General features: G+C 51.4%; 4 protein-coding genes across 4 annotated transcripts; 3 read left to right on the top strand and 1 right to left on the bottom strand.

The window, feature by feature from the left end:
• Positions 1-439: 439 nt before the first annotated feature.
• On the top strand, positions 440-2859 carry PtrM4_068970 (RNA-binding protein (RRM domain); the record flags this gene model as incomplete). Its single annotated transcript, XM_001933568.1, has 3 exons — positions 440-2013; positions 2072-2292; positions 2342-2859. 3 exons carry the CDS (start codon positions 440-442, stop codon positions 2857-2859), a joined length of 2313 nt encoding a protein of 770 aa, XP_001933603.1.
• A 1129-nt stretch (positions 2860-3988) lies between these two features.
• On the top strand, positions 3989-5005 carry PtrM4_068980 (LETM1 domain containing protein; the record flags this gene model as incomplete). The annotated part of the gene is made up of 1 exon (XM_001933569.1): positions 3989-5005. One exon carries the CDS (start codon positions 3989-3991, stop codon positions 5003-5005), a length of 1017 nt encoding a protein of 338 aa, XP_001933604.1.
• A 588-nt stretch (positions 5006-5593) lies between these two features.
• Positions 5594-7156, top strand: PtrM4_068990 (DUF2013 domain containing protein; the record flags this gene model as incomplete). Its single annotated transcript, XM_066105842.1, has 6 exons — positions 5594-5645; positions 5706-5798; positions 5846-5964; positions 6029-6257; positions 6317-6417; positions 6467-7156. 6 exons carry the CDS (start codon positions 5594-5596, stop codon positions 7154-7156), a joined length of 1284 nt encoding a protein of 427 aa, XP_065964469.1.
• Positions 7157-9974: 2818 nt separating this feature from the next.
• Positions 9975-11678, bottom strand: PtrM4_069000 (ProP, Permease major facilitator superfamily; the record flags this gene model as incomplete). The annotated part of the gene is made up of 3 exons (XM_001933571.2): positions 9975-10697; positions 10748-11097; positions 11147-11678. 3 exons carry the CDS (start codon positions 11676-11678, stop codon positions 9975-9977), a joined length of 1605 nt encoding a protein of 534 aa, XP_001933606.2.
• Positions 11679-13808: the final 2130 nt, after the last annotated feature.

The raw sequence follows: 13808 nt of genomic DNA on the forward strand, positions 1-13808 counted from the left end.
TCCCAGCCAAAGTGAGATTCCAGGCTCTCTTTCGGAGCCTACAGGGCCGAGTCCAGTCACTGCTGTCTGCTGTCTGCTGTCTGCTGCACAACTTCTTCCTGAGCTCGCCGTCTTCACCAATCCTCTTGCTCTTACCACTTTTGCAGGCCTGCATATCGCTTCCGTGCCTGTGGACGCGGCCTGCTAGAATTCGACGGTTGCGCGCCTCTGCCACATCTTCTAACCCAACTCCGATCATCCATTCTCATATAGCACGTATTGCCAACCCCGCCATCCCATCTCCTCCAGCTTCTTCTCCTACTAGTAGCTCCACCCAAGCCCTCTTACCCTTGTCGCGACGGTGCGTTTTGTAGATGCTATTGCGTTGACCTCCCTCACTCCGTCGTGTTCCGCCAGCGTTGCCAGCTCTGCGCTCGCTTCTCGCAGCTCTACAGTCTACATGAGACCCAACTCGAGCCCGCCGCAAGAAGCTGAGCACATACGGCACCAGTCACTGACGCCAGAGAGTCCGCGCCCGCAAAACGTCCCCTCGCCCGCCAACATTCCCATTCTGGCTGAGCACATGGATGCAAGCTATCATGATCTCAATCTCTCAAACGGTCCTGCTTCCACTCCAGCCTCGCACTTTTCGCAACAGTCGCACCCGTCCAACGCGAACGCGACCACGACGACCACGCCGTACTTCGCCGACCAGCCGTCGACACAAAACTACCAGCACCAGCATATAGCAGCGCAAGGGGGAGGTGATGCCATGCAAGCTAGCGGCGCTTTCCATCACTCATCTGCTTTTGGCACCACCATGGGTACGCAGGCGCATGATACCTCTTCAATGCAGAATTTCGCACAACACCACCACGCGCGCACTGCTGTCATTGACGCTCCCCCGGCGTCGGCTCAAAATCTTCACTCTGCGTACCCATACTCCCATGACAATGCCTATGCTGCGCAGCCGGCCCAAGCTGCCACCAATGTTGACGTACAAGCCTTGTTGGATTCTCTGACGCCTGCTGCACACAATGCGCCTACGGGTCAATATGCTGCTCCTAATGCCTCGTTGCCGTCGACCACCACTCTGCCTCCTCGACCGCCCACTCAAGACCAGCCCGCTACACATCCCAACTATCATCCCAGCGACGACATCGCGTCCTATCACCCACAAAATCAGAGAGCGCCTAGTGCCCAGCAACGGGGGAATGGCGCTCTACAGCCTTCGAATGCCCACAATCCGCCCAGTCATGCGCAACAGCAGCAGCCAGGCCAGCGTAGTGAGACACCTGATGATGAGGACCAACGGTGGCCACCAGAGGTGAACAGGAGATATGAGGAGTTTTTGGAGCAGGAGCGGAGGTTTGTCACCGAGGGCCAGTGGGACCAGTTTCCCATGGGCTCCCGTCTATTCATCGGCAACCTCCCTACCGAGAAGGTCACCAAGCGTGACATATTCCATCGATTTTATCGCCACGGCCAACTCGCGCAAATATCTATAAAGCAGGCATATGGCTTCGTCCAGTTCTTGGACTCGGAATCATGTCGAAGGGCATTGGACGCCGAGCAAGGACAGGCAGTGCGTGGCAGGAAAATGCATCTCGAGATATCCAAACCTCAGCGAAACACCAAGAAGATCGAGCCACAGAACCCGCCTCCAAGACGCCGATCACGTTCGCCCGACTATACCAGAGGTGGTACAGGCCCACCGCCCCGGGACAGTCGCTACGGAGCCCACCCTAATTCCATGTCCCCTCGAGACCGAGATCGGCGCTTTCGCGATCGGGACGATTATCGGCCCATGCGATCGCCATCACCGCGAGCACTGCCTCGGGGCGTCAGATCGCGCGACCGGAGCCGCGACAGGTTCGACACACGGTACCGCAGCAGGTCAAGAACACCTCCCCGCAGGCATAGGAGCCCGTCTCCGCGACGCGACTACACCGAGGATGGTTTGGATCTCCGTCGCCGACTACCACATGAAGTTCCTGATATCCAGATCCTTGTACTTAACGAAGGTTTGCCTCGGTACGTTCTCCCCGAACCATTATATGTCGAATGCAAGCCAATACTAACGTCATATTAGGGACTTTATACGCTACGTCGAAGATACATTCCGTACACAACAGCTCCGGAGTAATGTTCTGATACTCAGTGGGCGCTTTCCTGAGCCAGCTGTGGTTCGAAGACAGATCCTGGAAGGCGTTTTAGCAATAGTGAGGTTGGACACTACAGGGTTGACTAAGGGCAAAGTCAGCGTTCAGATCTTTGACCGTCGAGGAGGTGCCAACAATGTCCAATTCAACGGTATGTAAACATCTCTACCAGTTGAAAGTATACTAATTCGGCATCGTAGAATACGCTGATCTGGACCCCACAACAGCTGGTCTTCTCGTCAACAATGCCAAACAAAACCAATCTCGTCCCGTCCTGCCACCCTCAACCTCATACGCCTTCGGCCAGAACCTGCCACCGCACTTTCCTCAGCCGAGCAACCCCTTCCCAGCTCTGACGACCAGCCAGCCCAACATCTCCAACCTCATCGCATCTCTAGATGGTGCTAGCCTGTCGCAGTTGCTCGGTGCAATGTCCGGCAATAACATGCCTCAGAGCGCACAACCACAGCCCAATCCAGGACTGAATGCTGATCTTGCACGATTGCTCGCCCAGGTGCCTAGCCCTGCTCAAACTCCAGGTTTCGCTGCCCAACATCAGCCACATCTTGCACAGCTAGGCAACCAATTTCCCGCGCTTGCTTCCCTATTCGCAAACCAGAGTCAGCCAGTCGCGCCGCCAGTCCAGACCCCAAACCAACCTGGACCTGCGCCAGACATGAGCGAGATCATGGCTCAGCTTGCCCAATACCAGCGCTGATTAGGCCATTGCCACACGGCCCAAATCATGATTCTTCAAACATCCCATAACTCCGACATTGCTACCAGCAACTTCTGTCTCATGCATTGCCCCATCTACAAATGCAATCGCCATTCTATAGCTCCCAATCAATCCGACTGCGCCATTCTACTCAGAGTCCTCCGAAAGTAGCAAAATCCCTGCTCAAGGCCCGTGTGTTTCTTCCCTGTCCACCACAATTGCGGCAACAGCGCGCAACCCATCCCCACGTCATCAGTAACCCGAGTGTCATTATGACAATTTTTTGACCGGAACCTTACTTCTAATCACTCCTACTTGTGGTTATGATCACTTTTTCCCATATCTTCAGTTCTTCTGTATACTTGTACTGTTGTTTTGTTGAACCGAGTTTACTGTAGTCTTTTGTTTTCCCACTTATTTACTGCTGCGTTTGGCGAGGTGTTTGGGGGCGCATCATTGAAGCTATGATTATACATGGGCTTGGAGTTTCTCATTTGCCTTTGGTGGCTGGTAGGGACTTTCTACAGCCATTCCGGGTTTATGCATTGCTTAGTAGGACAAAGGCGCAACCGGTGGGCGCCAATTAGAAAGGCAGTTCCATTCGGGACTTTAGAAATCAACATATGGACCTCAGGATTACGGAATTATGTGCAACAGTTTACGCAGAATTGCTCAATTGATTACGTTAGCCCACCAATCCGGTTAGCGCAGACACGAGGTGTGATGACATCGTGTCATCGTGTTCCGCTACGAACAGGGATCATCTCGCCCCAATTTTGAATCTTGCGAATTGAGAGCGTCACGACCAAGACCAGTCAACGATCGAATATTACCCCGCGACCAAGCATCCGGGCTCTATGCCTTATTCCCCACATCCACAATGAAACCACGACCAATGTTCTCCACCTTCATAATACCCGCGCGTTCGAGCATCACCCTAACAAATATACAATGTCACCGAGGCGTGCATATACGGGCCATTGCGCCTGCACTGAGCCGTAAGATATGGTACGACATGTCACGGAGTACTGTATACAGTGACTGTCATGCGGGGATATCCATGGGGCAGATGAGGCGTCATGCTTCATCAACAGCAGCACCAGCGAAGAGAACAGGATACGGTAACGCAATGCCACCTGTACAACCTGGCAAGACACAGAAGACGAACGTGCCTACGAAGAAAGATATCGCAAATTCCCAGCTTACATCACGAAAAGCACCCACTCCTTCCCTCGTTCCTGCGCGTTCACCCGCCTCAAAAACGACTACTGCAACGACTATACGAGCCTCAGAAAGACTCAACCCACCTCATTTTACCTACGCCCCTGAAATCACCGTTCCCGCAAGAAATCCAGACCAGAATATTGTCAAGTGGCTATGGCGTGCCGGTCGTGCATATGTCACTTTCTACAAAACAGGCCTTTCGCATGTTCGACAAACGTACAAACTTGCCAAGACACTGCGCAAGAAAGCTGCGCAGTCACCCAATAAGGACATCACCGAAGTCTTGACAAGAGCAGAATGGCAGGTTGTCAGGAGAAGTAAAGCCGATATTCTGAGGTTGCCGCCTTTCGGGCTTCTCGTGTTGGCTCTTGGAGAGTGGTTACCGCTTATTGTCATGTACATTACACCTCTGGTTCCTGAGGCGTGTAGGATTCCACAACAGGTCGAACGTTCCCTTAGAAAAATGGAAGACAAGCGGCAAGATCGACTGCACAAAATTAGTATCAACGCCACGCGTCTCATGCTGAAGGATCGCCAACCAGTCGGGTCTACACAAGGTCACGAGCCTTCTAACCCACCAAAGAATGACACAGTAGGCACAGTCATGACGCCATCCGCTAAAGCCTGGGACGAATTGACACTTTATGAACTCTCCCTTGTCGCAGCACAGCAGGACTGCTACCCCGCGCTGTTCGATTGGGTACCCTTTACGCCGCCAAAACGGCTTCTTGTGAGGAACATAAAGAAAAAGATGGATTACTTGAGTACAGACCAAAGACTGATCGAGAGAGATGGTGGTTGGGCAGCTCTTAGTAAAGAGGAGATTCAAAGGGCCTGTGTGGAGAGGGGCTTGCCGGTTCTGGGAAAGAGGGAAGATGAGCTGAGGAAGGCGTTGGCAACAAAGTGGGGCGTGAAGTTTTAGGCAAAGAGGTCTCATCATTCACGCCCACTTTGTGAGTTTGTATAGTATAGTAGCTGGCGAAGATGAGATACGATCTTAGGGGTTTGATTTAGAATAGATGTTCGGACGAGATAAAACGCAGACAGATACCCAATTACGCTTCTCCCAATTCTAGAGACCGTGAACACTTTTCCTCTCATATTGATTCATTCTAGAGAATCAAGGATGACGACGTTTTGATGATCAAGCTTGTTTGCACTGTTCCCGTGGTCGTACGAGTGGAGAGGGCTTCCGATTCGTAGTAGAGCCACCAATAAGACTGGTACGCATCGCAAACTTTAGCGGTCCCAGCCCACTCACCAACATGAAATTGCTTTCGACGTTATCCGAGAAGACACGTAGCTACGTCTTGATGGTTGCTCTCCTCTGAAACCTGTGACCAGCTACACCCAAAATAGACTCGGTGACGCACTAGCTAACGCCGGTGAATCTCCGGCGAGTCAATGCGAACAACTGACCACCAACATACAGTCTGCGCCTTCCTCGACAGCCTTTTGAAGCCTACGTTATTGGGGAGGATGATTGTAAGAAGAGATCCGCGACTACGACATGGCATTTGAGGTGTCGTATCATCTCGAGAATGAGCAACAGTTCTGGGATGGTAAGAGCGCGAGTCTGTAACCCCACCAAGAGAGAGCCTCGATTAACCCGCCCGCAACAGAACTCGACGATATCGTATCCACGCGCTGCCACCAGCATGAAATAATTGACAACTCGCTACGATCCTTTCTTAATGTCACGACAAATTACAGATGTACGCGCTCTGAACGCACTGCGGAGAGCAACGTTGACCACGAGTAGCCGAATACCTGCAGACCGATTTCAGCATCGCGAAATGTATCTTCCGCATGCTCGAGGGCGATCTCTTCGCCTCCAATAAGGAATATGTGCGCAAGCAGATAATATATTGTCTGTTACAAGTATGTCCATGAGGCTAGAGTTGGTACGGTTGCGGGGAGAGTACGAGGCTGACCCGGGAACCAGGAAGAAGACAATCCCACACTCCACATAGTGGCCGCATTCCTCTTGTACGACGGCCGCAATAGCAAAGATGACGAGGTCTTCGAGATGATGCACTCTGAGGGCACCTTTGCCAGACTAGTCGAGTTGGTACAGATGCAAAGTGTACAGGAGGAGACGACGTTGCATCAATTGCTTCTTCAGCTTCTATATGAGTCGTCTCGCATTCAGCGATTAACTTACGAGGACTTCAGTATGTTGACGCATCCTTTTTGTCTCGTTCATTGGAGCACTGGCTGATACTTGATGTAGTGGCAGTGAACGACGTGTTCATCATCTACCTGTTGGAGATAATAGAAGGCGCCTCTGACGATGCCGACGACCCATACCACTACCCCGTCATACGTGTCTTGGTAAGTTTATAGAAAGAGGCCGGTATCTTCAAAGCTAATACCGTGATAGTTGGTTCTAAATGAGCAATACCTGGTAGCATCTACCAGCCATCACGGTAACGGGCGTCCTGGAGTAACAAACCGAGTCATCAAAGCGATATCAACCCACGGCCTAACCTACAAGACCTTCGGATGCAATTTGATTCTCCTTCTAAATCGGGAGTCGGAGACGTCCCTTCAGCTTCTTATCCTCAAAGTACTTTACCTTCTTTTCGGCAACCCCTCTACGGCAGAATACTTTTACACAAATGATCTCCACGTACTAGTAGATGTTATCTTGCGGAATCTTATAGATCTGCCCCACGACTCCGCTGCTGCAAATGCATTACGCCACACATATCTACGGGTCCTCCATCCGATACTCTTGCACAGTCAAATCAGCAGGCCGCCGCATTACAAGCGCGATGAGCTACTCCGCCTCCTGCATCTTCTGATATCGAGCGGTAATCACTTCGCACCTGTCGACGAAACCACCGTCAGACTTGTGAACCGCTGCACAAGTGTGTCATGGTTGCAAGAACCAACAGAACCACACTCACCAGTCGACAGTGTATCAAACGGCAAGAAAGAGTACGCTCGACGGGCTTTGGGTATGACAGTGCAAGGGGGCGGAGAAAGCTCAAGCAGCGTCCTCGAGATTGCGGGTCATACTGCGCAACCCGGAGTACAGACACCAAGCATGGCGAAGCTCGCGAACTGATAACAACAGAAGTCGGGGTATGAGCTTTTCTGGATCATATTCAAGCAGAGCACATGCGTTTTTGTAGTTGTTCATTCTCGGTTGGCATGGAGTCTGGCGATGGCTTGATCTTTATCACCGATTTGGGTTGATGGGCAGTGGGTAGTACCTAATTCCTGTGTACGCATACTTTGCATGGCGCGGAGTTTCTGGGCTTTCTTTGTCTAGTTTTTCCCGGTCTTTTTTTCCCATCGTCATCATGTAATGCTCCATGGTTTTTGCCAACTTCCGATATGAAATACTTTCCATATTGCATTCCAATACGCCATGATGTTTGCATACGTGGCACCCAAAAAGCTTACCCATGATTCATTGGAAGGATCAATCGGCTGCCGGGTCTTACGGCATACGCTTCAGCGTTGGCGAAAAAGTCGTGATACGTGGTCATTGTGGCTGTGCAATGCGTTTGGTTGTCCCTGCGTCATCGCTGGGCATGAAAAAGGAAGAAGGGGGCAGGAAGAAGCATGGTCATGGTACCAAGCTATGCGCACACACACACAAAGAAGAGTAACAACCGAAGCTCTGACAACTTCCGAATGCGAGCGCATGACATTGTGCGTCTGATGTACTGATCGCCACTATGTAGTCTCTTGGCGGTCGGTAGCAGCGAGAAACGGTAGCCGAAGGGAAGTAAGGAATACTGTCATAGTTGCGTTTTCTTTTCCAATGTTTTCACCGGATGATCTGCGTGTGGAGGTTTGTGCATGTGGCTTCATTGCCAGGTTTCAGAGTGAGGCAAAGACGGAGTAAGAGTCTAGAACGGGGCGGTGTGTGGCTGGTGTGGTTGTGGTGGGTATCGTGGTGGTGTCGGTGGTGTTGAAGTGTTTGGTTCACTGCGGATGGGTCGGGCTTAGTGTTGAAGGTGTTAACCGCCGGACTTTTATTCCCAGTACCACAGAAGGAAGACGAGGCTTGTGATGTTCGTTAATGCCTCAGAGGTCGTGTACAGAATGCCAAGAGTGAGTACCTATGTTAGACTGGTCCGTTTAACCAGGCCGACGACGCCGATTACTCTCATTACTAAAACAATCGATATTGATATCCACGTTGGGTGTTAGGTGCTTAGGTAGTCGCTAATACTTGTTGTGTACCGCCATCTCTTTCCCGCGACTGACACCATCTACATCATGTGCCACATCGCGTCTTGGCCTACACCATCCCAACTCCTCTATGCAGGTCACAAGACTTCGCGCAGCATTGGTGTACCCTTCTTTTAATATCCGCGTGGACTTGGAGCCTCTGGCAGTATACGGTACAGAACAACGCCGTCTCTTGGTCGCTGTTCCGCTGCCAAGTTGCCCCCTTCAAATATTTCGGTAGTCTAGAACGTTTTGTGAGAACCGCAGTGATATTTTGGAGAACCAAGGCCCGAAACATTTGCCAGGATTAGCATGTTGTGTTCGAAGTTTATATCTATCCGAAGTTCCCTGTTTTGCTTAACTTAGTGATACGCGTGGGCGCGGTATGCTATACGTATGAGAACCCGGGTCATAGTTCTAAGTCGGCGGTATTTCGCAGCCTGCAGTGCGGCAATGAAGCAAACGACTCGGGATCTTGGCGTCGAGGATAAGGCTTGCTTCACAGGCTTAGAAGAGCTTTTGTTCAAAAGGGCCGATGTTGAGGCTTACGTGTATCTGAGTGACCATGTAGTCGACCAACTCCGAAATCCGAAGCTTCTTTCCAATATCAGGGACCTAACATTGCTATCCACGTGAGTTTAGGTGTGAAATACAGCTCGAGATGCCAAGACCTGCTGTACCGACAAAATCGTGCAATTCTTGATTTTCTGGTCCACTATGACCAACCTTCCATCCTCAGTGTAACTACCGCTGTGGCGCTTAAATGCAACGTCCAAGCGAACCCATGGTCAGCGTCACATGTCGATATCATCAGGGTCTCAGCCAAGGCGCTCAACAGAAAGTTTAGCTTACTGGTGTACGTAGTTGCCCAGAATCGATGCGTGGACATGAGCGCAACTAGGAAAGCGCGGAGTTGCGGGTTACCAGAGCTTGTTCGGGATTCCCAGGGTGTTTATGTGAGACGGTTTGTATATCGATGGAAACTTCATTGCGATGTGGCGATCCTGAGTCCCGATCCAAAAATCGAATCAGGCCATTGATCAAATGCCGGCATATTTGTAGAAGAAGGTATACGACACGTGGATCGACGGGCATGCTGACATCTGAACGGTGATTGATTATGATTTCGTGGAAGATACCTTTATCCAAGATCGCCACGTACGCGCATAGTATGCACCGAGCATTCAAAGGCCGCATCGTATACCAGTGTTGCGGCTGAATATTGGTGGCAAATCTATGATGACGAAGGAAGAGTGAGAAGAAGTGAGGGCCGCGACGCTGACCACAAGCAATGCAGGCAGGTACCTTGGTGATGACGTAACGTCATATTCAACCAGGCAATCGCATTCACTCACAAAGATGCAGGAGAAGTTCAAAGCGATACTTTTGATTATACTATTCGTGCAACCCGTAAACTGATGCTCAACCCATGTATCGAGGAGCTCCCTGCGCCTACGTTGTCTCGAAGTGGTTCGGAAACAAAGTGTGTTCGCTGTGGGAACTCTCGACATGTCCCAGGATATACCAAAATCTACTATGTGAATACAAAACAAACCGAGGAAATACAACAGAAATTGGGGGCATGTCCCAGCGCGCTGGGGTGAATACGTAATCGTTCACGTCGTTAAGCAAAATCGCCCCGAACGCCATGCAAGGAAAGCACTAATGAGAAGAAATCGTCGTTAAGGGGTTCATAACGGTCAGACCATGTCCGAAGCTTGAGAGCGTGTGCTTGGAACACGGGTTGGGGCCTGCGACAGAGGGTCTCTCGTCGTAGTAGGTGCTTCGCTGGCACTACGCTTCTCAGTGGTCTCCGCGAAGCTCATCGCGCGCATAACTGCGTCCTTCGCATGCTCGCCATTGTCGCAAGGTAAGTTCCATCGAGAGATGATCATGCAGAAACATGAGAGCATCAAGTTGGTGCCAGACCACATCTGCACAGTGATATATGTGTCGTACTTTGTGATGAGATGACCAGCAATGACAGGGCCAGTCAGAGCTGGAATGGCGGCGAAGGTGTACATCATGCCTGTCCAATGTCCGAGCTTCTTCTTTGCGAACTGAATGTTGTCAGGCTCGGTGTAGGAGCGACTGAGAATATGGCCGATTGATGCAGGAGGTAGGCCGATGACCATTCCGGAGAAGATACCGAAAACTACGCAGAAGGCGATAGCATCAGTCTCTGACCCAGCTTGGGACCAGAGTACAAGTGTGAGCATTGAAGCTACAAACTGGGAGCCGATGTGCATGTTGAGAGCACCAACCCAGTCCGAGAAGTGAGCAAGAAGCATCCGTCCAGCAGTTGAAGCTCCGTTCATGATGACAAGTAGCCAGAAGGTCTGAAGGGGTTTGTTGGTTGTGTCCACTGGAGCTATTTCGGAAGAAGATCGATTGCGAGTACCGAATCCGCGTACTGATGCCCACTATACAATGTTAGTTGATATCATCTTTCAAAGGAAGGATGCGAACTTACCTCTTCGAGGTTGAAGAAGACGGGATAGAAGCCAAAGAACATGAAAGCAATGGCAGCAGTAAACCAGCAAAAGGCCTTGTTGCGGAAGGCTTCTGTATCGAACCAGGTTGTGAGCTTTCCCCATGTCTTCGGTTCGTGATGCTCGTGGGCAGGATCGGGTGTGCAGAAGATAAAGGAAAAGATGCATGTCACGGATGTGAGGGTCGCAACGTAGCGCACAGCATCGTTGAACCCTACCGACTTGATCAGGTAGCGCAGCATCGAGGGATATATCACGCCGGCTACACTGGCACCACAAGCAACATAACCTACGGCAAGGCCTCTGCGCTTAGGGAACCATGTTGAAGCGACTATACTCGAGTTAGTTGGAAGTAATGGCAAGTGAAGATTGCGTCTTACCTTGAGAGCTGGATACGAAAAAGGTCCCCATGCCCAGGCCAACGACAAGGCCTTGTGTTGCCCAAATTGAGCCAAAGTTTCCGAGGGCCTCGACGTCGCTAGGGTGCGCAACGGAAAGCATGAACAAGCCAAATGGAACGAGGAAAGTACCGCATCCGATCACTTTGCGAGAATGACCAGCATCCAGAAGTCTGCCAACAACGTTTGAAAGAAGAAGCACAATAAAGGACTGCGTCGATCCGATCAGGTTCAGTTCAAGTTGATCAATTCCTCGCAATGAGTGGCCGACGTAGTACGAAGACCATGTGCCGTAGGCATTGACGAGGCCCCACGAGTTGAACATGAGAAAGAAGCATCCTAGCAAGCATGCATAGGCGCGCCATGATCGTGGCCAGTCTGGCTCCTCAATCGTCGCAATCGACGAAGGAGACTGGTCCCGCATAGAGTTGTTTGCAGTTGGTGCTTCGGACAGTGGGAGAGTTCCCTCGTTGTTAGGACGAGTCTCCTTGTGAAAGGATATTGTTGCCGTCATGTTGTTGGTGTTGCTGGGTGGCAAGTCGTGGAGACGGGTGGCAGGAGCAAATGAAGGGCAAGGAAAGCGTTTATGGGGTATGCAGCAGGGTGCTCAACACAGATAGCACGTGTTGGAGGGGAGGCGCTCAATTAGACGCACTGATGAAGGCTGGTATGGAATCGTAAAATAGTCAAAGCGGCGGGGCCTAGATATAGGTACAGTGGTGGCAGAACGGCATGCATCTGGGGTATGAGCCTAAGGCATCGGTTTGATAGAACGTTCTTTTACGGCTCCACATCTGCTAAGCACGCGCGTAATACCCGGGTAGAGTATGGCTGGCTTTCCCTTGGTGACGTGGTGGTCAAACTCGCTGTGTAATGAGGGAGTGCCGCCGGGCACAAGCAACGTAGGGGTGTAGGCCCAAGAGAAGCCAAGAGAGTACGGGTTCTTGGGAGTCCGCGAACCGCAGGGTATGTTGCATTATTTTGTTAGAGGCTCTCATGTGCTGCGGCCCAAAGCTTTGATCCATGTACGGTGCTAGTCGGATGGGAACTATGTGCGGACGAATACACCCCAGCTCACTTTACTTTTAGGTTTCCACATCCAATTGTCGTTCTAGAAGAACATGCCCCCGTATTTCATAGGGAGGGTTTCCCTGTGTTTTAGCTGACTCGTATGATTGGGCGTCGCCACCCTTTCTTTCTCCCTGTGCGTAACGTCTGGCGGCACTGGCGGCATTGGGCCAGGCCTACCATGGTACGTAGGTACACCCTAAGCTGGGGCTCTGCGTGCAGAATCGGGATTGCTTCTAGGTAGTGCATTCTTGGCTCATCACTTGTCCCACAAAAAACAAGTTGCCGGTGGGTATAAACGTTGTATAGACTGTGATAGGGGTTGGCCTAGCAATGTCTCGTAGATGGCGGAGCGGGCCCTCAGCCCTTGGCGCAGTGTCGGCGGGAAGCATGATGATAGAGCTCGATTGGGGCGGTACGTCTCACCAAGCCAAGCAAACATAAAGGCAGTGATGTACATTCCGCCTTGGCTGACCCAGTTATCATGCAAGGATTGAGTATCAGTACATTGACGGTGTTACCGCCGAGACTTCTGAGGCTTTTGGCAGCGGCTGGAGACGAGCAAGTTTGTCCGTGGATAATTTGGAAAGAGGATGACCAAGCCCGTAGTTCAACACTGATGCCGGATTTCAAAAGAGAGTGTGGTGGAAGTTGCAGTATCATGTACGCCATCCCCAAGCCCGATGTACATGACTTGAGGAACGCGCTAAAATTGGCGGCGTAACAAGATCGGCGGGCCGATGCCGTCTGTTGCTTCGTTATCTTGAGTTTCAACACCGCCACAAGGCTTGGTAATGCCCAGCGATCGACAGCCAGGAAATGATGCTTCGTCCCCACGTCCACGCGTGCAGTTTTCCTTCTTTCCGCCGCTGCGATAGAGAACCAAACCTAGTCACTTGGCATCGACACGGCACCGACACGCTCACAGGCAGAGTCTTTGGAGCACGTAGGGATAGAACATGTACGTAATTTCATCATCGTGATGTACGTGAGCGCCGTCGCCAGCACCGACACCGAAACGGAAGCGTGCGGCTGTGGCTGCAGCAACCTTTCAAAGTCCCTCACCGTCTGGCCTTGCGATGACTCGTCAGGCGACGCACGGTTTCAGATATGCTTGTTAGAGTGCCAAAGATTCATTCCGTCTTGACAAGCGCGGCGCAGATACGGACTCCAGTTTTCCGAAAGAGCAGGGAATGTGCTAGACTGAGTCAGCCAGCATCATCCCGATTAGAGTGTCACTCCCCCTTCGAGACGAGCACATGGCTGGAAACAAGTCCAAGTCCAAGCCCGACATCTTCCCGGGCGATTGCAGATCTCACCGTCCAGAGTCGCTGCCCAAGTGCCGAAACAAACAAAGTTGCATCCCGCGTGCACGGAGAAGTGCGCAATATATTACACAAATAGGCTTGTCTTATCTGATTTCAACAAGTATCCAAAGTCAGACTTGATCACGATGGTGGACGTTCGGCCGTGTGGTTCCTCCGTTGAAACAACTACGTTCCCTGTCCTGAGGCGAGGTTGTTAGTTCTGCGGGCTACGTCACCAACGGTATCAGTCCCGCAATTCTCCCATGGGG

The sequence above is a fragment of the Pyrenophora tritici-repentis genome, chromosome 2 (assembly GCF_003171515.1).
Source record: "Pyrenophora tritici-repentis strain M4 chromosome 2, whole genome shotgun sequence".
NCBI lineage: Eukaryota > Fungi > Ascomycota > Dothideomycetes > Pleosporales > Pleosporaceae > Pyrenophora > Pyrenophora tritici-repentis.